The sequence below is a fragment of the Oryctolagus cuniculus genome, chromosome X (assembly GCF_964237555.1).
Source record: "Oryctolagus cuniculus chromosome X, mOryCun1.1, whole genome shotgun sequence".
NCBI classification, from domain to species: domain Eukaryota; kingdom Metazoa; phylum Chordata; class Mammalia; order Lagomorpha; family Leporidae; genus Oryctolagus; species Oryctolagus cuniculus.
In genome coordinates this window covers 108,086,838-108,107,984 of record NC_091453.1, presented here as the reverse complement: position 1 = coordinate 108,107,984, position 21,147 = coordinate 108,086,838, and the positions used below count along the sequence as shown (strand labels likewise).

Sequence of the window (21,147 nt, the reverse complement as noted above, 5' to 3'; positions counted from 1 at the left end):
TTCAAGTCCCCCATTTCTATGGTATTGGAGTCTATGTCTCCCTTTAGATCCCTGAACAATTCTAAATAGACAGGTGCCATTTTTATAATAGTTACATTTTCCTGTTGATCCCTTAATCATTACATAATGCCTTTCTTTGTCTCTTTTAACATTTTTTTTGTGTTAAAATCTATTTTGTCTGATAGTAGGATGGCTGCACCAGCTCTTTTTTGGTTTCTGTTAGCCTAGAATATCTTTTTCCATCCTTTCACTTTCAGTCTGCCTGCATCTTTGTTGGTGAGATGTGTTTCTTGTAGGTAGCAAGTAGATGAGTTTTGTTTTTTAATCCAGTCAGCCAGTCTGTGTCTTTTTTTTTAAGATTTATGTATTTATTTGAAATTCGGAGTTATACAGAGAGAGAAGGAGAGGCAGAGAGAGAGAGAGAGAGAGAGAGAAAGGAAGGGAGGGTGGGAGGTCTTCCATCTGCTGGTTCACTCTCCAAATGGCTGCAATGATCAGAGCTCCACCGATCTGAAGCCAGGAATCAGGAGCTTCTTCAGGGTCTCCTACATGGGTGCAGGGGCCCAAGGACTTGGGCCATCTTCACTGCTTTCTCAGGCCACAACAGAGAGCTGGATCAGAAGTGGAGCAGCTGGGTCTCGAACCAGTGCCCATATGGGATGCTGATAATCTATGTAATATTATGATGAATTTTTTAAATTCCATTTCTTGCATTTCTTCCATATTGTCATCTTCACAATCTAGTATTGAAGTGTTGTGTTCTTTTGGGTGTGTCATGTTGTCTTCGGTATTCTTGTTTCTTGAATTGGTGCATTTGTTATTCTGCATTTGTGGAGATACTCATTGGTTTCTTCTTTGTTTTTTTCCCTGTGATGGCTTTTATCTTTGTATTATTCCTCTGTAGATAAGTGGAGAATCTGCTTTCAGTGAATACCTAGAGGCTTGTAGTGGGTGTGGCCAGGGAGCTCTGTTCAGTTCTCCAGGGTGAAGGGCATGTCTAAATTGACACATCCAGATTAGCTGTGGTCTTTTTTTTTAATCAGAAGGGAAGTTTATTCTGCTCAGCTGAGTCCCTCTCCTCAAAGGTGACCAGTGCCTGAGTACTAACCCCAGCAGGTATAGCATTCATCTGCTCTGCCCCAAGGACCACACAAAGGACCTGTGCAGTCCTCAGTGTTAGCTCAGATTCCCCAGCAATGTCCCCGACCAGGTAACCAGGAAGCCCTGAGCATGTGGAGTCTCCCACAGTGACTGCCCAAAGTCCCAGCCACGTGGTGAGTCCTCCCACACAGCCTCAGTTTTTTTCACAGTCCTGGCACCTAAGCCTCCCACAGTCATGAGCTCCCAGCCCCCTGTTAGTTCTCCCCACCAGATTCAGGACTCTCCACTCAGCTGGTTGCTGGGTGCAGACACGAGCTGGCGCAGCTTTATGTGTGTCCAAAATGACACCCACTCTATCAGCTTGTTAGAAGATGCCATTGTAAAGTGATTGGGAGAGAGAAACATGTCCCTCCTTTTTTTTTTCTCCTCTAGTTTGGCAGGTACACTATCCCTCTCAGGGCTCTAAGCCAGGTTACCTCTAGCCTCTTTCTGAAGCTTTATTGCCAGTGACTTGGGCTGCTCGGGTCCGGTCTCACCTCACTTTCCAACAATGATGCGTAGGTTCTCAGCTGCTGGATTCCTGAGCTGTGAGCACCCATGCCCTCCAAGTAGGTCCACCATGTCCCTCTAATTTGTGTAGGGCTTCCTTTACTGTTTTCTCCCTAACACTTCCCTAAGACTGTACTCTCTCCACTTTTTTAAACCATCTTTTCCTAGATTAGAGCACTAAGCTCCCTCTCTACTCTGCCATCTTGGAACTCCCCCTTGAATTCATTTTTGAGGTATATAGTTAAAGACATTGACATTTAATAATTGATAGGCAAGCATTTATGGGAACAGTGGCTAATTCTATTCACGTTCCATTGTCTGAACTAAAATCTTGGGTAGAGAATTCTAAACTTATGTTTTCAAAGATGTTGTTTCTATTCCCAGTCTGCGAATGCTCACTATATGAAATAGCCAGTTATGTGTGTCAAAAACTGTCAAACAGCAACAAGTTTATTCAGTCATTTAGTTAAGTTTAATAGTTATACATACTAAATTGGATAATTTCCTGAACATCCTAAAATTTTTCATGTTGTTTTTAGCCCTTGTTTATACAAACTGTGGCCTTTCTACTTTACTTGTTGAATATTATGGTTAGTAGGGCATTAAGCCTGTGATAATAATAGAGTGGATTGAAATTACATTTTTTTCAAATATTAAAGAAAAAAGGAAGGAAGGAAGGGGATTGAGGGAGGGACAAAAGTTGGGAGGGAAGTATGAATATCATTAGAATTGTACCTATGAAATACATGAAATCTGTATAGTAATAAAAATTTTTTAAGATACTAATATGAGGTCTCTAGCAATCACAGGAATCCTACAAAGGCATTGCAACACTAAAGCTAGAAATATGTTCTCTGCCTCAGGATTCTCAGCTTCTTAAAGCAACATAGCTATTAAAGGAGGAAACCAACACTTTAGACCTTACAATTCTGCTGTCTTAAAATTGCTAGCTGAAGTAAGGATTCCACAGATAGGAAATAGAGATTTGAAGAAAACCCAGTACCGTTCTTGTCTAGCTTTCTTGATTTCTTGAGTCATGTGCAACCAAGCTGAAATTAACATAAAAATATAGCCAGTATTTTGAATGGTCAACATTTTTCTTTATTACATGTTAAAAATAGCAATGTTTTCTGTTTTAAGGTCCTCATGATCAAAAAGTCTATATGATTTCCACACCATTAAGGGAAAAGTATGAATTTAAAAAGACTCTAAGAAGCATAAACACTGATTCCTCACTTAAGAAATTTTGTGAACGTCTTACTGAATTAGTTATTTCCCATATAATGTTAAGAATTTCTGATTGCACTGAAGACAGTGGAATGGTTCAGAAAGTACTGGAAAGAAAAGATGCAACTTTTACAAAGTTTATTATAGTTCATTCCCAAGAGTTTAAGAGTCAGATCATTTCTATCAGAGAACTTGCTTTAAGCATTTCTGAAATCATTATTCTAATCCTTTTTAATAACAATATTTTAAAGGAAGACACTACACAACAAACGGTTTCTGTAAAAACTAAATATATTTACTGCCTAAGAGTAGCTTCAACAGACTTCAATGAACTCTTTCAGGATCTTTTAATGGGAGTAATCCACGTTCTGTCCAAAGAAATAGGGATGAGCCTTCATCCTGAAAGTAAACAAAGAAACAAGTCACTTTTCATGCGTGGAGGCCATAGTTTGACCATTTGCAACAAAACTAAATCTATGAAAAGACAGACATGCTCTAGAGATTGGAAATCAACTAGTCTTCCCCATATTGATCAACTTCTACCGGAAGATAAACTAAATACACTAGCATGTAAGTTAGGCACTCTGGTTGGGAGCCTAAGAACTCGTGAATCTAAACTAGTGGTCAACAAAATTTTTAATATTGTTGTAGACTTGTTATTTCCAAAAAAGCACCCAAATTGGAATACTGATTTGGGCAGACTAGGAATGAAAGTATCCCCATCTCCAAATAATGAGCACAGTCATAGCATACCTAAAAAAAATGTAGACCTCTCACCCAAATCAGTTTTTCTTTTGAATACTGTGAGTGAGAAACTTATTCAGATACTTTTGGAAGAACACAGGGCCCACAACAATGCCCTTGCAAGTGACCAACTCTCTAATGAAATATCAGCAGAATGTCAACTATTCAACATGCTTCAAAATGTATGCTCACCATCTGAAGGATATGACATGGCAGACCTTTTAGAAAATCTGGAAGAAATAGATGAAGAATATATTCTCAGTATTGTTTCCCATAGTTTGGTAAAATCCTTAATGGAAGAACTGTCACAAAATGTACCACAGCCCCCCAGAAGTCCACTCTTAGCAAACAAACAATTAACATATAGCACTAGAGAGAAATTTTCTGGGTTTCCAAAAGCAAAAAGGCCAGAATTAAAAAAATTAAGACAGGGTAAAGGCTCTGTAAATTTCACAAGTTATGAAGGCAAGCCTTTGACAGGGGCATTGAATGATCCCAAATCCATTTGTTCTGAAACACACACCCTTTTTGATAAGCACTTTCCTAGAAAATTATCCCATCTACCTCCCCTGCAAAGGCCAGGAAATAAAAGAATGAACACAGCAGCCATATTTCATAGCATGCAAAATGCAGGAGGCATGAGCACAATAGTTTACTCAGCCACATTTTTGGAAGAGATCATTGTAGGCATTTTTCTTAATCTCTATACCTCATTGTGGGCCAAAACTGTAAACATCACCGAGGCCGAGCTCAGTGAAATGAATATATTAGGTGTGAATTCTGTGGTTAATGAGTTTAATAATGCCAAAGTCTCTGTTTTGGAGAATATTGAAGAAAGTATATATTTCCCACCATTCTCCAAAGAAAGTGTTAATAAGACTGTTGACTCAGTTTATAATGATGTTTTATGGGGATATGAATTGCAAGTAAACTGCAGAAATTATCTGGCACATACTATTACTTCCATATCAGAACAGATAGCTAATAGCATATTGATGGAGATTTTAGACTACCAGCTCCCACTGTACCTTGTAGGAAGGCTCATGCCCAATTCATATTCTCCTCTCAGGGCTGAAAATATACTACAAAAACTCCAAAATAACCTGAAAGAACGCCATTACCATGCTCAACATTCATATACCACCATGTTGTCACACTCATTTTTAGAAGATGTCATCAGAAAGCTGTTACCTCGGCTTATGCCTATCTCTGGCAAGACCTCATGCTTGGGAAATAACTATTTAACAATTTCAGATTTTAATGAGCTATCCACTTGTATAGTAAATAAAGTTATGTTAGCCATTTCAAAACATAAGATTTGGCTCACTAACTATGATAATCAACATCTGTGTACAGAAAAAAACCTCCACAATTTGGCAGAGTCTGTTTATGATAATATTCTGCAGATGTCTGACTCTGTTGTTTCAATGCAGAAAAGTATGGTAAGCCAAAGTCCAATTATGATTGACCGAATAGCCAGTCTTATTATTCAAGAGGTTATTGACAACCATCTTCAGCCCTTTTTGTGTGGAACAAATTTACCTTGTTCAAGGACTCCATTGGATGAAGTATCAAATATGGCCAAAGAGATTCTCAGTGAAGTCACTGAATCATACAAACCCCAAAAGACCCCAGCATCATCACTAGGTATGGGTTTTTATCCTAATACATTTGTAGAAGAAATTGTAGCCAGGATTTTATCAAAGGTCTTCAATCCAAACTATAACACTGAGCCTGAATTTGATAAAACAGTCTCCAAAATAGTTAACTCAATAAATGACCATTTTAACAAAGCTAAAATCTGCATTCTTTGTGATGATGAAGAGCACTCTTTTCTCACTGTAGATACAGATATTGTGGATGAACTTGTCAATTCAGTGTATGAGAGTATTCTGGAACAGCATGATCTGGCCCCTGAGGCTTTTAATAAGGAACTCAAAGGCAGTGATATTTCTGTGGAAAATATTACCAATTTAATTGTGACAGCTATTTCTGACTATCTATTTCATCCACTCTTTTCTGGGGATTTGTCAGCTTCTTACTATGCAACTTTAACAACAGAGAATATAACTCAGAACATCTTTAGTGGCATCAGTAAATTTACCAAGCCAAGTCAGCATTTATCTCTGTATAACACCTTACTGCCGTATACATTTTTAGAAGACATAATCAAGATAATATTATCTAGAATCTTTCCACCTGCAGTTAGCATGCTTCCATGTGGTGAAACCCCAGATGGTAGATCAGGAATTAATGTCAATACAATCTCTTCAAAACTAATCAGTGATATTAGGATGAAAATTTCCCAACATGAAATTCGATTTTCAAAAGATAAAGATGAAACCAAATCTTTGTATTCAGAGGATGATGCTCAGCATCTTGTTGATTCAGTATTCCAAAGTATTTTGCAAAACTCAGAGTCTCCAGAAGTAGTGGAGCATAATATCACAAGCAGTAATGATGTTCTTATTGATAGAATAGCGGGTTGTATCATTAAAAATATCTGCCAACAACATCTCCATCCATTTGAGTATAGAAATTTGCTGCTTCCATCGAATACACACCTTGATGATAGGAGAAGGCAACCATTTTTTGCTGGTGTTTACTCCCCAGCCTTTTTAGAAGATGTGATCTCTGGGGTTGTAAGCAAAATATTCCATAAGACATTCAGCAGTGTGAAAACAAAAACAATAAGAGACTTAGAAAAAGAACAGCTTTCAAGAGCTAAAGAACTCATATATTTGATAATAGAAGAATTGTCAAAAGCCAAGGTTAGCATCCTTGAAAATACTAAAGAGCAACTGTGTTTGCCAACAGTAGATAGAGATATAACTAGAAAAATTATTGATGTGGTGTATAACAAAATTTCACAAGAATATAATCTAGAACTATTACCTAATAAGGATTTTCTCAGTGACACAAGGACATTGGCTGAAAGAGTAACTAAAATTATCTTGGCTGAAGTTTTTGATTTCCAGATTCTTCCAGATATCATAGCAAAGCTGCCTGTTACATCATATTCAAAACTCAATGCTGATGCTTTGATAAAAAGAGTACAGTGTGAAATTAGTAAATCACAACTCCAAAATCAGAATTGTACAACATATACCACCATATTATCACATACCCATTTGGAAAAAATTGTCACTCAGGTTTTGTCTCAAATAAGTCCATTAAACTTCAGTGAAGAAAGCCTAGTATGTTCCCAACCAGACGTCAGTAACACAGTTGTGAGACTAGTGGATGAAATCATGTCAATAATTTCTAAGCATGCTATATGCATTATCAAACATGGAAGTGAAAAACAAAATATGCTTTCAGAAGAAGATACTCAGGCTATGGTTGATACCATTTATAAAGATATTTCTCAGTCTCTTACAAAAGATAAAAAAGGCATAAGTGCTATACCTGTTACAAAACTAGCAAGTTATATAATAAAAGAAATATTTAACCATCATCTTCAGTCATTTTTACCTGGAGATAAAACTCTTTATTCAGGTTCAGTTGACCATACTTATAAACAAAGAACAAAAGATCCTCAACAAAGAGAACTGTCTTTCATTGTGAATTCAGCTGTCTTTTTGGAGGAAGTTATTTCTGAACTTTTATGCAAACTCCTTTACATGTTCTCATGTAATGTCTTGGCTTCTGAAGACCGACAGGAAGCAAAAGTTGATATTACAAACATTGTTACAATATTAGTAAAATCAATTGTGTTGGAGCTCACCACATCACAGATTTTAGTTACAGACAACTTGGATGAAAATCTGCATGTTTCAGAAGGATATAAAGAACTGATCCAAAAAATGATAAGCCTAATTTATGAAAAGCTATTAGATGAATATAAATCTCTGATTCATATTCATATGGCTATACAAAATGATACCGTCAATTTTGGAAGAAAAATCTATTATTTGTTGTTAGAAGAAATTTATGATCATCAAATAGAGTCATTAGTTTCAGGAGAATTAGCAATGACTTCTTACTCCTCCTTACAGGAAGATAACATCATTAGAAATGTGCTCGAGGCCATTGAGGATAACCGTGTCTCGCCGTCATGCATCACTGTTTTGCCTCGTTCCCTCTTAGAAGATATGATTTCCAAGCTTTTAGCATATGTAGTCTCTTCATCTGAGACAGAAACTGAAATAAAAGAGGAAGAGGTGATACCAGATTGTGAATTTGTGGATGCAGCTTCAAAACTAACAGATGAAATAATAGCAGAAATTTCTGCACATGAGATTAGACTTGCCTCTACAGAAGAGCATGCAGGAAGTATGCAATTAGAGGCAACTGAGAACTTTATTGACTCCATATGTAACAATATTATGCAAAACCTTAAATTCCAACTTGAACCACAGAGAGGTACATGCAAAAAGGGAAGTTCATTCATCAAGAGAATAGCTGCCTTCATTATCAAGGAAATTGTAGATCGCCATCTGCAGCCATTTTTATGTGATGAAGACTTACCTCCCAGCGAGTTACCTGAAAATGACTCTGCCACTGAACTCTCAAATCCTGCTAATGAAGAAACATCATCCTGCCCACAGGCATCTGTGTATTCTGCTTCATTTTTAGAAGAGGTTATCATTGACCTTGTTTGCAAGTTTTGTACACTCCTAAGTAGTAATAGAAATCCTAATGACAAAGAAATGCCAGAACAAGAGCTTGTGGGCATGGCTATAAATTTTGCAAATGACCTGATAGGAGAATTTAGGAAAAGTGAAATGAAAGCTGTAACAAATGCTGAAGAAATATTTTCTTTTCCACCAGTAGATAAAAAGACAATTAATAAGATATCTGATTCTGTGTATGATCAGGTCACAGAAATAAATGGATCTAGTGACATTCAAAAAGATGACAGAAGTCACATTGTTACAGAGTTGATTGCTTCTTTAGCTAGGAAGGCAATCACTGCTTTCGAGATTGAACCACTGTTTTCAGGAAATTGGTATTCCACCTTCTTTTCCTTTCTAGATGTAGATAACATCATCCAAAGGGTTCAACATCTGCCATATAAAACCTTTACAAAGGCAACCAGAAGCTTAAAAGGGAATCTGATTTCTTCACCAGAACAGTCATCTGCCTCAGGCCTGAAAAACAAAATGCACACCTGGGAGACAGATACAGGAACATTTAATGAAAAAGAGGATTTCAAAAAGGAGGAGACTTCAATGAAAAGATGCAGCGTCCAGGATCCAATATGCACTGGTGTAACAAGTATTATAAAGAGCAAAGTAACTACACTAGTATCAGAGTTGGCTGGAGGTGTGGCCAACAGAAAGAACAGGGATAAAAACAAAAAGGAAAGTTCCATCAGAGAGGAGAATGGGAAGACAGCAGAAGTTTCTTCCCCCACAACCAGGATGAAAAGTGAAGATACGCAGAGGCCATATTCAAGTACACCACTTCCAGAGAATAACATGAAGAATGATAGTTCAGCTAGAAAAGATGAGAAAAGGCGAGGTGATACGTTATGCCAACAGTTTTCACCAGCTACCGCTGACACATGGAACATGAACAGTGTACTGGGATCTGGTGTTAAATTAGATGATGCAAAGAAGAGTGATGCAAAAAGAAAATTAGAAGAGGATGTACCTTTTGAATTAACATCTTTGAAATCCATTGTGAAAGATATTCGGTCCCAAGTGAAGAGGAGCTGTTCCCCACCTTACAGAGTTAGGGATGACACACAGATATTACATCCTCAGCATGTCCACAATATCACTGAAATCATTTACAGCAACGTTTTAGAAATATCTTCTTTCCAAGGGCCAATAGATGATTCAAAATCCCAATATCCTCTAAATGATAAAGCAACATATGGAATCAAGCAGGATGACAAGGACTTTGCACAGCCTACTTCAGTGAATTCAGCTAGCCAATATGTTCTGGCCATCAAGAAAGAGAAGGAGAAAAGTAACGATGAAGAGATTCTAACTCAACCTAGTAAACCAGACAGTGCTCAGTACCCACCAGAAAACAACCCTGGTATTTTTCCTGAAAACTTTTTAGAAGAAGTTATCTCAGAAATAGTTAATAAATGTATTTTTTGTTTCTCACCAAATACAGATGATGCATGTCAAAATGTAGCCAGTGATGTAAATTCAGATGAGCTGTATGATGCAGCTGTGAAGTTGATAGATTCTCTGTTAAAGGAGTTTTTAGAGGCTCAGATGAAAGCATCAAACCAAGATCAGCGAAATCAGTCCTTCTCATCTACAGATACATTTTCATCAGCTCATAAAGTATCTCTCAGGCAGGAAGAGCCACCTGTGAATAAAGTCTCACCTGAGATAAAAATGATAATTAGAGATAAAATACCATCCATGAACAAAATGTCATCTGAAACTAAAATGTCTCCCTCAGATGAGGTGCTTTTAATACCTAAAACACCATCAGTTGATAAAGCATTCATCAGTAAGGTTGTTAACTCTTCCCTATCCAGTATTTTGCAGCAATATGAATCTCAGTACTCCATTTGTAAGGACATAAATAGTAATGGTGAGAATTTAGCAAAAAGGCTAGCTAATGCAGTACTAGAAGAAATTTTTCAGCATCAGCTAAACTTGCTACTTCATGATGAAGGTCTGCCTTCAATATGTTTGCCTTTAGAATCTAAGGAGTTTATGAAAAAGGTTCAAAAGGTGCCTCAAACTTCCTGCAAAGAATGTCAGACATCGCGGCCATATACTGTATTGTTGCCTCATGAATTTCTAGAGAACATAATGTCTTCTCTTCTGTCAAAAATTTTCTTTACAGTGGCCAACACAAGCATGTTACAGGATAATTTGTACACAGAACTAGATTTCCTTCAAATGAAGTTAGTAGGCACGGTTATGACAGAGATATCCAAAGATGAATGTATGATTATAGAGTATGTACAGTCCTTACATCCTAATGATGATGAAATTATTCAATTAGTGGTTCAAACTATTTATAATAATCTCTTGCCACAATTTGGATCTCTTGCGAACATACAAAATTGTATCACCAGTGATTGTAGAATGCTTTCAGAATCTATAGTGAATTTAGTTGTAAGGGAAGTAACTGGCAATCAGCTCCAGACCTATTTTTCAGGAGAGCTAACCCCACATCAGTGTACAGAAATTGACAATGTTGTTGAAAATGTCCTTAAAGATATAGTGCAAACCACCGAAGTTCCCCAGTGTGAGCCACCGCAGGCTCACAAACTGCCTTTTCACATAATAGAAGAAATTGCTGTACAATTTTTATCAAAGCTTTTATCTGTGTTTCCAACAGTGGGTAAAGAATCAAACAAAACTTTACATGCTGAAATGCAAAAGATAATCTCAAAAATCTTAGACTCGTTCCAAGAATATATGTCCAAAAGTCAGATTAAAGTTGTACCACAAACCAAAGAATCATCCACTATATCTTTAGCAGAAAGTGAAACTATTGAAAAAGTAGTCACTTCAGTTTATAACAGTGTTTTAAAGCACTCTGGCTCACATATTTCAGTGTATAAAGATTTACTGGGCAAAAGCAACTTCCTTTCCGATATCATAGGATTTTTAATGGTGAAAGAAATTTCCAATTCAGAGTTTCACCCTCAAGTGGAGGGAGAAGCATCAGGTTCAGAATTAGTTCTAGAAGCTGTCAAAATTATGGAAAAAGTGGTTAAGATCATTGATGACCTTAGGTCGAAGGAAAAGGCTTCATCCAGAAAATCTGTTGTATTAGATGCCCTGTTTTTAGAGGAGATACTGGCCTTGTTCTTGGCTAGACTAGCAATGTTGCCAAGTGCCTCAAGCAAAAATACTAAAAACTTATCGAAATTTGAGTTAAATAAGATGTCATCTCAATTGACAAAATCTGTTACAGCTGAAATTTCTAGAAATAACATTAGTGTTGTAGCTGCTTATCCTGAAGAATACTTTCTAAATCCAGAAAATAGAGAAACTGTTCTTCAGATTGTTGATTCTGTTTATAATCAGGCACTACAACAATGTGGAACACAAGAAGAACTTTATTATGATGTGAAAGGTACAAACCACTTCTTCCCTAATAAGGTGGCTTCTTTGGTTTTTAGTAAAGTTTTAAACTGTCCACTAGAAACAGTTAGCTCAAAAGATTCATGTACTGATTTCTTTAAAGATCTGGATGTCCATCAGATTGCTGAAAAAGCATATGAGTATGCTGTTAAAGGGAAGCCCATACCGGAGGGGAAAAAATCAGACCACAATTTAACTAAAGAGAAACTTCCGATTAGAATAATTCCTCACCATGGGAAAAAGCCAATCAATATTGATCCAAACATTGTTGCAGAACACTTAGGGGTCATTTCTATAAAAACGCAACCTCTTGAAAAACTGCAGATGGAGTGCTTAGCTAAAACGGGACACAGCATAGAAGCACTGAGGTCCGCAATGATAAGTGGAAGGAGTTACTCAATAGGCTTAGCTGCCGCAGAGCCGAAGAAGAAGGAAAGGCGGATCTCCCTGGATATGGCCGGAAGACTGAATGTGAAGCCTTTAGAGGTAAGCATAAGAGGTGTCGTGAACAGAAGCGAGTGTCTAGGGTGACCCGGTTGCCCCTCTGTGCCTGCCTTCCTCGGTTAGGTCCACAGAATGTGTTTGTAAAACATGGTCAACTTCTCCTCCCATCCTGGCAGAACTGGGTAGCCTTCATTCAAGACAATGCAGTCCTCTGCCTTTCTGGAACTTAGCCCATCACCTCTAGGTATCAGGCTTGTTGTGGTTAGCCAAGCAGACTGAACTGCCATCTCTTAAAGAATGGGAACCCAGGGAATCCCCTGACAACAAGCGAGACTGAGTGGCATTGTAGTTCCATTAGGTGACTTAAAAGAAATGCAGTCTTTTACAGAAGTTCCCCCAGTTAGTTTTTATGGCTAAACATTATTAGAGTACTAAATAGGTACAAAAGGGACCATTAGAATATCAGCTACAGCAGCCTCTGCCAGCCATTTGAGTCCTCAAATTTAAGGCTCCATGGTCCTACTGTTTTTACTTACCAATATTCATCAGCAAACATTAGACTGTAAGTTCTTTAGATTTTATGCTTCTCATTTTATTGTCAAAAGACTTTGCCCAAAGATGGAGTTACACTGTTTCAGCCCCATGTTCTCAATTCATGCCACAGCCACTTGGTATATGTAAATGAGCCTCTTGCTCTGATCATGTGCTTTCACACTAGGGATGCAGCCCATAGCGTAACACCTGAGCAAAGTTCTATTAAACCACCATGCCTGGAGTATAGGCCCAGGAGCATGTTTTCCTTAGCATTATTCTCCAAACCACTGAACTAAGTCTCTGAACTGCTGAATACATTAATGGGTACTTTTTTGAATGCAAAATACTGAGATTATTATCAGCTGGAACACTAACAGAATCTCTGTGGTCCTTAGTTTCTTGAACCACATTAAGGCCCTTGCCAGCCCAGCTCTAAAATGTCCATCTCTCTCAGTTCTCAAAATTATATTAGCATTTACTTAGTCTACATTTATATGTAAGCAATTCTTTGGGCACAAGATCTGTGTGAATAAACTGAAACATTACTCCCATGCTAGTGCCTAGTTCATCTGCAGAAATCTGTCACAGTTCTTATTTTTGGTTACCTGCTCTCATATCTTTTCTTAGTACTTTAACTATCTCTTTATAGCCCAGAGAACATTGGAAGAGAATATTTAACCCCAAAGAATTACCCTAACACTAGAAAGAGGAGCAGAAGCTGTCTTAAGGAAAGTGGACAGATATAGGCAGCTCAACTAGAACAATGCTTTGTAGCAATCTGGATAGCAAGGCCCCGCCTAGCCCCACACAACTCAATGGCTACTCCTCAGTACAGAATTCACCAGCAGGGCTTCATTTGCTCTTTTTGAGGTACAAAAACTTCCCAGCACAACACATTTGTGCACAGTTAAGGCTTATAACAGTGACAAATTCCAAAGCCATACAGAATGATCTTTTTTTGAGCCACTGTTCCCCTCCAACAGCACAGATAATCAAAATTGATTGTTTCCATTTCTTACAGAAGTTCCTCTTTCATTTTGTTTTGCACAAAAGACATTCCTTTAGGGCAGAATTTATCTGAAAATCTGTTCTTCAGTGTTACAAAGAGAAGTTGAGATCTAAGATTGATAACTCAAATTAATTTAAAGGTTCTTTGCATCATCAAAGACTACAGAAATGGGAAAAGGCATTTATTTAATTATAATGGTCTTTTCCTTGGGCTGTCTTTAACATTGCAAAATGGAAAGTGACATTTGGCTAGGGAGGTGAGGAAAAATAAACATTTACTCTTTGAAGTTTATTTTTTTAAACGTATTCAAAGTATTAAGGACAGAATGGTGAGGAGTGAACATTCAAAGGCCTTCACATTTTTTATTGTGAGGCATTTTTAAAAATCCAGGTCAGCCAGTATCTTGCCTTTTTTCGTGAAAATGCCTGTATTTAGATTACTCTATGATTAGTTCCCTACTAAGAAACTTAGAAAAACATGTTGGCCAGCGCCGCAGCTCACTAAGCTAATCCTCAGCCTTGCGGCGCCAGCACACCAGGTTCTAGTCCCGGTCGGGGCACCGGATTCTGTCCCAGTTACCCCTCTTCCAGGCCAGCTCTCTGCTGTGGCCAGGGAGTGCAGTGGAGGGTGGCCCAAGTGCTTGGGCCCTGCACCCTATGGGAGACCAGGATAAGTACCTGGCTCCTGCCATCGGATCAGCGCAATGCGCCGGCCGCAGCGCGCTGGCCGCGGCGGCCATTGGCGGGTAAACCAACAGCAAAGGAAGACCTTTCTCTCTGTCTCTCTCTCTCTCTCACTGTCCACTCTGCCTGTCAAAAAAAAAAAAAAAGAAAAACATGTTATCATGGATGGCCAAGTCTAAGTCTGTTATAGAGTTTTCATAGTAAATTATGAAAACATAATGCAATTAAAGTATTTCTGATTCTCCTTTTCTTAGGAAGTAGAAAGTAGACTCTGAATTAAAAGAACCTTAGCTGGTGCCGTGGCTCACTAGGCTAATCCTCCACCTTGCGGTGCCGGCACACTGGGTTCTAGTCCCGGTCGGGGCACCGGATTCTGTCCCGGTTGCCCCTCTTCCAGGCCAGATCTCTGCTATGGCCCGGGAGTGCAGTGGAGGATGGCCCAAGTCCTTGGGCCCTGCACCCACATGGGAGACCGGGAGGAAGCACCTGGCTCCTGGCTTCGGATCAGCGCAATGTGCTGGCCGCAGCGGCTATTGGAGGATGAACCAATGGCAAAAAGAAGACTTGTCTCTCTCTTTCTCTCTCTCACTGTCCACTCTGCCTGTCAAAAATAAATAAAGAAAAAAAAAGAAAGAACCTTAATTAGGTTTTCTTCTTTGGTCTTGAATGTTATTATTTCTGAATACAAAAAAAAAATTTACACAACAGCATAAATTTCTTTTGCAGTTCATTTATTTCTTCCTTTAAATATACCATTAATATGTAAGTAAATGTAATTTGAAGATAAGTAATTTTACTAAGTTGAAACTAGAAACCACATAAAAATTACCTTGATTCAATAGAACCACAGGGAAAATGGCTTAGGCAATTGTTTTTAATATTCATTGTCTCTTCAACTGCAGATAGCAAGCAGAAACTCCTTTCAGAATTTAACAAAACCTGACATCACCAAAGTGGAACTCTTAAAGGATGTCCTGAACAAAAAAGATCTTATCATTCGGCTAGTTGCTCATGATATCAGCCATGAAGGGTCAGAATGTAACACAGAAGAGAACTTGACTTCTGATGAAGACGAAGTTGTTGTCCAAGAAATTCTATCCGACAGCCTGTTTGAAGATCAAGTCAAAGAAGATAGAAAGCCCCCTGCAAGTTCAAAGTCTTCTCCCAAGCCATCACAGAACAAGAGCACTCTGAAAAAGTTTCTGTCTCTAGGAAAATGTTGTCGTTACATAACCACTTTATCCACAAAAAGTACTGAAGCAAGCCCAATTCCATGCACAGACCCTAAAGAGACAGAAATAAAAAATATTTCTGTGGCTAACAAGGCTACCTTGAAATCCTCCACCATTGCAGATTCTTCCTTTCAGGAGCAGAAGCCACAACTTAATGTAAGTAAGAAATGTGCTTTCTATCGAGAGGGTAGTTTCACAATATTAGTCCCAGCAGTGTACCTTGGATAGGAAGAAAACATTACTGAACTGCATTCAGGGAGTCTCTCCCAACTCTGCTGATGTTTACAACAAAAGGGAAATGATTAACAGATGAAATCAGGAGCCTTCATTAAGATAAAACAGATCATGGGAAGAGTCTAAGTTAGATAGAAACATAACAAAAACAGAAAATGAAAGCTAGTTAGGAGAAATTCTAGCTAATCATTTTTTAAAATATTTGTTTCCAAGGCAGAGTGACAGAGAGAGGGAGAGACAGAAAAAGAGAGACCTTTCATCCATTGGTTCACTTCCCCAAATGGCCACAAGAGCCAGAGCAGGGCCAGGCCAAAGCCAGGAGCCAGGAACTTCATCCTGGTCTCCCAGATGGGTGGCAGGGCCCCAAGAATTTGGGCCATCTTCCTCTGCCTTCCCACGTGCATCAGCAGCAAGCTGGATTGGGAGGCATAGCAGCAGGACTCAAATCAGCACCTCTGTATAGGATGCTGGTGTCACAGAGAACAGCTTAATTTGCTGTGTGATAATGGCAGCCCCACAAGCTAATTACTTAAAAGCGCTACATTTCATCCTTTTCTTTGATCCTAGCTGATCAATACGTACTGGGAGTTTGGTGTACAAAGCTCCATGTCAGTGGACAGGGTCAGAAGATGAGCGGGAGGGAAGTAAAAAGATTCATGCAAATTGAGCCTCTCTGCCTTAGCATTCTGGCTTGGCACCACTTATTAGTTATGTGACCGTTGGGCACATAACTTAGACAATGTTTTTTCTAAAAAATTATTTGGCCAGCTTGTTGAAACAAAAAAGCAAGTTAGTGAAAATACTTTGACTATATCTCTTGCAGTCAGCCTGTGCACCCCACTATCACTTTGACACACAGCTCCTGTCCCTGATTCTGTATCCCTCTGTCAGTGGTCTGGGCTGACCTCTTCGGTTGAACCTATCCAAAAAGTTGTACCATACCATTTGTTTGGAAAATACATGGGATTTAGGGTTTCCTAGTGAGTGAGTTCCCTGGATTATCCATTAGCAATGATGCCAGGTTAACCCAGACACAGCAGTGAACCTGTGGCAACAAAATACAGTTAGAGCACCAAGGAAATGTTACAGTATATTTTACTTGGTGTATTGTGAACTCTACTTTGTGTAATATTGTACTTGTACTTTTTCAGAAAGAAGTAGTGAGTTCTAAAGAACCAGCGCATTTCTTCATACACAGAATCATGAGTTCATCTTCATACAACGATGACGACGTGACTTCATATTCTAGGTACAGTTAAAGCAGTATTAGTTGACTAAGAAAATAGAAATCTGACATGAAAATTATAACTGTGGGAAGAACAGGGCCCTGGAATCAGCCTGTGAGGAACCCAGTATTAAACCCCTCAATCTTCCTCACTCCCACCCCAGTTCCCCACTGTGGTCATTTCCCGTGCTTTAAATTCTCATCTTCTCTCCCATTCCTATTTACCTGGCCTCTACTTCCTTCTCCTGGGACCTCCTTTTTTGTAGTATAGTAGATTAGGTCTTTAACGTGTTAAGTTCTTGAACTTGGGAAACAGGCCCCAGATTAACAGAAGTGCCTGTACTAATGGCTCACTCACAGAGGTTCCTACTTAGTTCCCTTAGTTCAGAGGAATGCCAAAAATAAGAGGGAGTGATGATGTGAATCAGAGCATTTGAAGGATTCTCAAAAGCAGTGGAGTTTGAGTTGATACTTTAAGAATAGATAAGATTTAGGTAAGAAGAAGGCTGTCCAAGTTGAGGAAGACTGTAGGAACAAAGGCTGAACTATTTGGTATTTATAAGGAACAAGGAGGACCAAATAACTTAGACCTGATTGGTACTTTTTTCATTTTCATTTTTTTTAAAGATTTATTTTTATTTGAAAGGAAGAGTTACACAGAGAGAAGGGTGGAGGGAGAGGTCTTCCATCCACTGGTTCACTCCCCAGATGGCTGCAACAGCTGGAGCTGTGCTGATCTGGAGCCAGGAGCTAGTAGCTTCTTCCAGGTCTCCCACATGGGTGCAGGGTTCTAAGGACTTGGGCCATCTCTATTGCTTTCCCAGGCCATAGCAGAGAGCTGGATTGGAAGAGGAGCAGCCAGGACTAGAACTGGTGATCATATGGGATGCCGGCACTGCAGGCAGTGGCTTTACCCACTATGCCACAACGCCGGCCCCAGCACTTTTTTCTAGAATAGCCAAAACACATCTGAAGTTGTGCTTGTATTTATAAGAATATTCACAAACTGGGGACAGGGGGAAGCACTTTGTATCATAGGAGAAACTTGGTATAAGGAGAAAACCACTAGGTTGTACCTATATTCTTTTCCAGTTAGGAATGTGAAATTGAGGGTATTTATTGACCTGATGCCATTTTAGGGCACTAGCTCCCCACCCACTGTTGGCCCTTCATGATGTCAGGACAGCTTTAACATGCAGGATCAGTAATGCAGGCAATTCTCAATTATGTGTATCCTTGGAGAAAAGAAGGGGGCATATAGAAGATGAAATACTTGTAAAAGTCAACGTTGGCCTCATTCTTACTTGATTTGTGGATTCAGAGGCACACCATTCCAGATTTGCTTCTATATAACTAATGGCTTTGTCAGACTGTATGTTGGCTGTTCCTTCACGTATAAAATGTAGAACAATGAAATATCTTTTACTTTTTCAGTGACTACGATGATCATTCCCCTGACCCAAGCACTAAAATAACCAAAGGTTGGACTGATTTTTTTTCTTAATTTAAATTGATATTTAAAAGGAGTCTTTGTTCATTACTTTGATGAATTTTCCTGTTGTCAAACCTGAAGTTAAAACCAGATCTTTCAGTAGGTTGACCTACTTTGGTGGAGCACTATGACAGTTAACCTATTAACGTGAGCCAACTAGTTTGAGCCAGGCCTAAGATTTCATTAATGATTTGGGTATAGAGTATATGCTGAGATGTGAGTTTATAATTAACCATGCTCCTGTGGGAACTATCCAAGAAATAAGAGTTTATCATATCAATAGTTTAAATGGGAACCAGAGTCCATGCTACTAGGACTTAATCATCTCTTTAAGAGTATATGCTTGCTTTGTATAACTAGCTTAGCCCTACTAAAATATATTAAAAAGCTTTTGAAGCTAAAGATATATTTATGTCTTACATTAAAATCAAGCTAGGGTGGATCCCACTTTATGCTTTTGTCTCTTTTAGAAGTGGCTCATGAAGTATTAGTTGAATTTTTGGTCCTCTGTTGAAATCTCAGCATCAATTTAACAATGACAGCACTGAACTAGACATAGGACTGTCATGTTTACTGATAAAGGTGGCCTTGAGACTCAAACCACAGGGCCCAAGTTTACTTTGCCTATTTTAAGCCAGTAACCCATTCAAGGAGTTACTCACCCAACAGTAGAAGTAATATTCATTAAAAGATGAGCCATAGGATACTGGTAAATACGCCAGAATTCCATGCACACATCATAGTCAGAGGTGATTTTTTTTCCTGTATTGTGGGACCAAGGTTTTGGAGATGGATAAAATGAGGTTCAGGATAGGAAAGGTGAATGGTCTAAAGTCATATATTGAGATAGAGTATAGATCCAAGTCTCCTAAACCTAAAGCCAGAGTTAGTGTTTCCAACAACTTCATTGCTTAACCAAGTAGGCTTAGTTCCTCGATCCTTTGGCATTACTATACCTGCACAATTCACTCATTTATCAAATATTCACTGAGCACTTTCTCTGTGGTAGACACTGTCCTAAGTGCTGGGGATACAGCTGTGAACAAGACCAAGTCCATGCCCTCATAGAATTTTCATTCTAACGTGGGAGTGTGTGTGGGGGAGAGGAGCATAAACATATTAACTGGGTAGAATGAGTACTCTGCATCATATGTAGGGTAAAAGCCAGAGCCCTTACAATGGCTTATAAGGCCCTAGATGGTGTGGACAGCCCTCACACTCCCTGTGACTTCTGTGAGCACCTCTCCTAATGATAGCTCTTTAAAAAAAGATGTATTTATTTATTTGAAAGGCAGAATTACAGAGAAGCAGAGGCAGAGAAAGAGAGAGAGAGAGAGAGAGAGAGAGAGAGAGAGAGAGAGGTCTTCCGTCCACTGGTTCACTCCCCAGATGGCCTGAACGGCCAGAACTGTGCTGATCCGAAGCCAGGAGCCTCTTCTGGGTCTCCCATGTGGGTGTAGGGGCCCAAGGGTTTGGGCCACCTTCTACTGCTTTCCCAGGCCATAGCAGAGAGCTGGAATGGAAGTGGAGCAGCCGGGACTTGAACCAGTGCCCATATGGGATGCCGGCACCGCAGGCAGCAGCTTTACCCACTATGCCACAGCACCAGCCCACCCTGTTAGTTCTTAATCACTGCAGTCTAGCCACTCTGACCTTCGGCATGCCAGGCATTCTCCTCTCTCAGAGCCCTGGCACTTGCTGCGCAGCCAGCCATATTCTTCTCCCAGATGTCTGCACAACCCACTCACCTGCTCCAGATCTTGCCCAAATACCATATTCCAAGTAAAGCCTTCCCCAGGCATCTGTTTACTATATCCCCACATGGCTAGAAAGGAGGCACAGAGTAGGGTTTCAGTAAATGCTTGAGGAATTCATAGATGAGTATGAAGAAAGATAAACGTGATAGATAGAAGGTAGCTGGCTAGATCAGTTTGGTCCAAGAAATCCAGGAACATCCGACCTTAATGACAAGAAGGAGAAAGATATGGAAGAAGAGGAGTCCATATACAGGTTCCACTAAGTGCAAAAGCCCTGGGATGGGATGAGTTTTGAATCTGGAGGAAAAGAAGAAAGGCCACATCCAGGGCACAGTGAGAAGGCAGGTGACAGGAGATGAAAGAGACAGCCAGGGTCGGGTCATGGAGGGCCTGTTTCGAGCCTGGGAAGAGGTGTGGATTGCCTTGCAGTAGAAAGCCTGTGGAGGATCTGAAGCAGAGAAATGGCATAATCTAATTTGTGCATTAAAAAAAATCCCGGCTGGCGCCGTGGCTCAACAGGCTAATCCTCCACCTAGCGGCGCCGGCACACCGGGTTCTAGTCCCGGTCGGGGCGCCAGATTCTGTCCCGGTTGCCCCTCTTCCAGGCCAGCTCTCTGCTGTGGCCAGGGAGTGCAGTGGAGGATGGCCCAAGTGCTTGGGCCCTGCACCCCATGGGAGACCAGGAGAAGCACCTGGCTCCTGCCTTCAGATCAGCACGGTGTGCTGGCCTCAGCACGCCGGCCGCAGCGGCCATTGGAGGGTGAACCAACGGCAAAGGAAGACCTTTCTCTCTGTCTCTCTCTCTCACTGTCCACTCTGCCTGTCAAAAAATAAATAAAAATAAAAAATAAAAAAATAAAAATAAAAAAAATCCCTCTAGCCACAGTCTAGCGAATGGACT

At 39.6% G+C, this 21,147-nt stretch overlaps 1 protein-coding gene across 5 annotated transcripts in view; it reads left to right on the top strand.

Annotated features, from left to right (window-relative positions):
- Nucleotides 1–21,147, top strand: part of LOC108178739 (fibrous sheath-interacting protein 2) — a 101,839-nt gene that overhangs the window by 73,265 nt on the left and 7,427 nt on the right. For all 5 annotated transcript variants that reach the window (XM_017349849.3, XM_051827510.2, XM_051827509.2 and 2 more), the window contains 4 exons: nucleotides 2,791–12,122; nucleotides 15,209–15,694; nucleotides 16,924–17,021; nucleotides 18,432–18,478. In XM_017349849.3, the coding sequence (XP_017205338.3) occupies nucleotides 2,791–12,122; nucleotides 15,209–15,694; nucleotides 16,924–17,021; nucleotides 18,432–18,478 (9,963 nt within the window). The remainder of the gene's footprint in view (nucleotides 1–2,790; nucleotides 12,123–15,208; nucleotides 15,695–16,923; nucleotides 17,022–18,431; nucleotides 18,479–21,147) is intronic.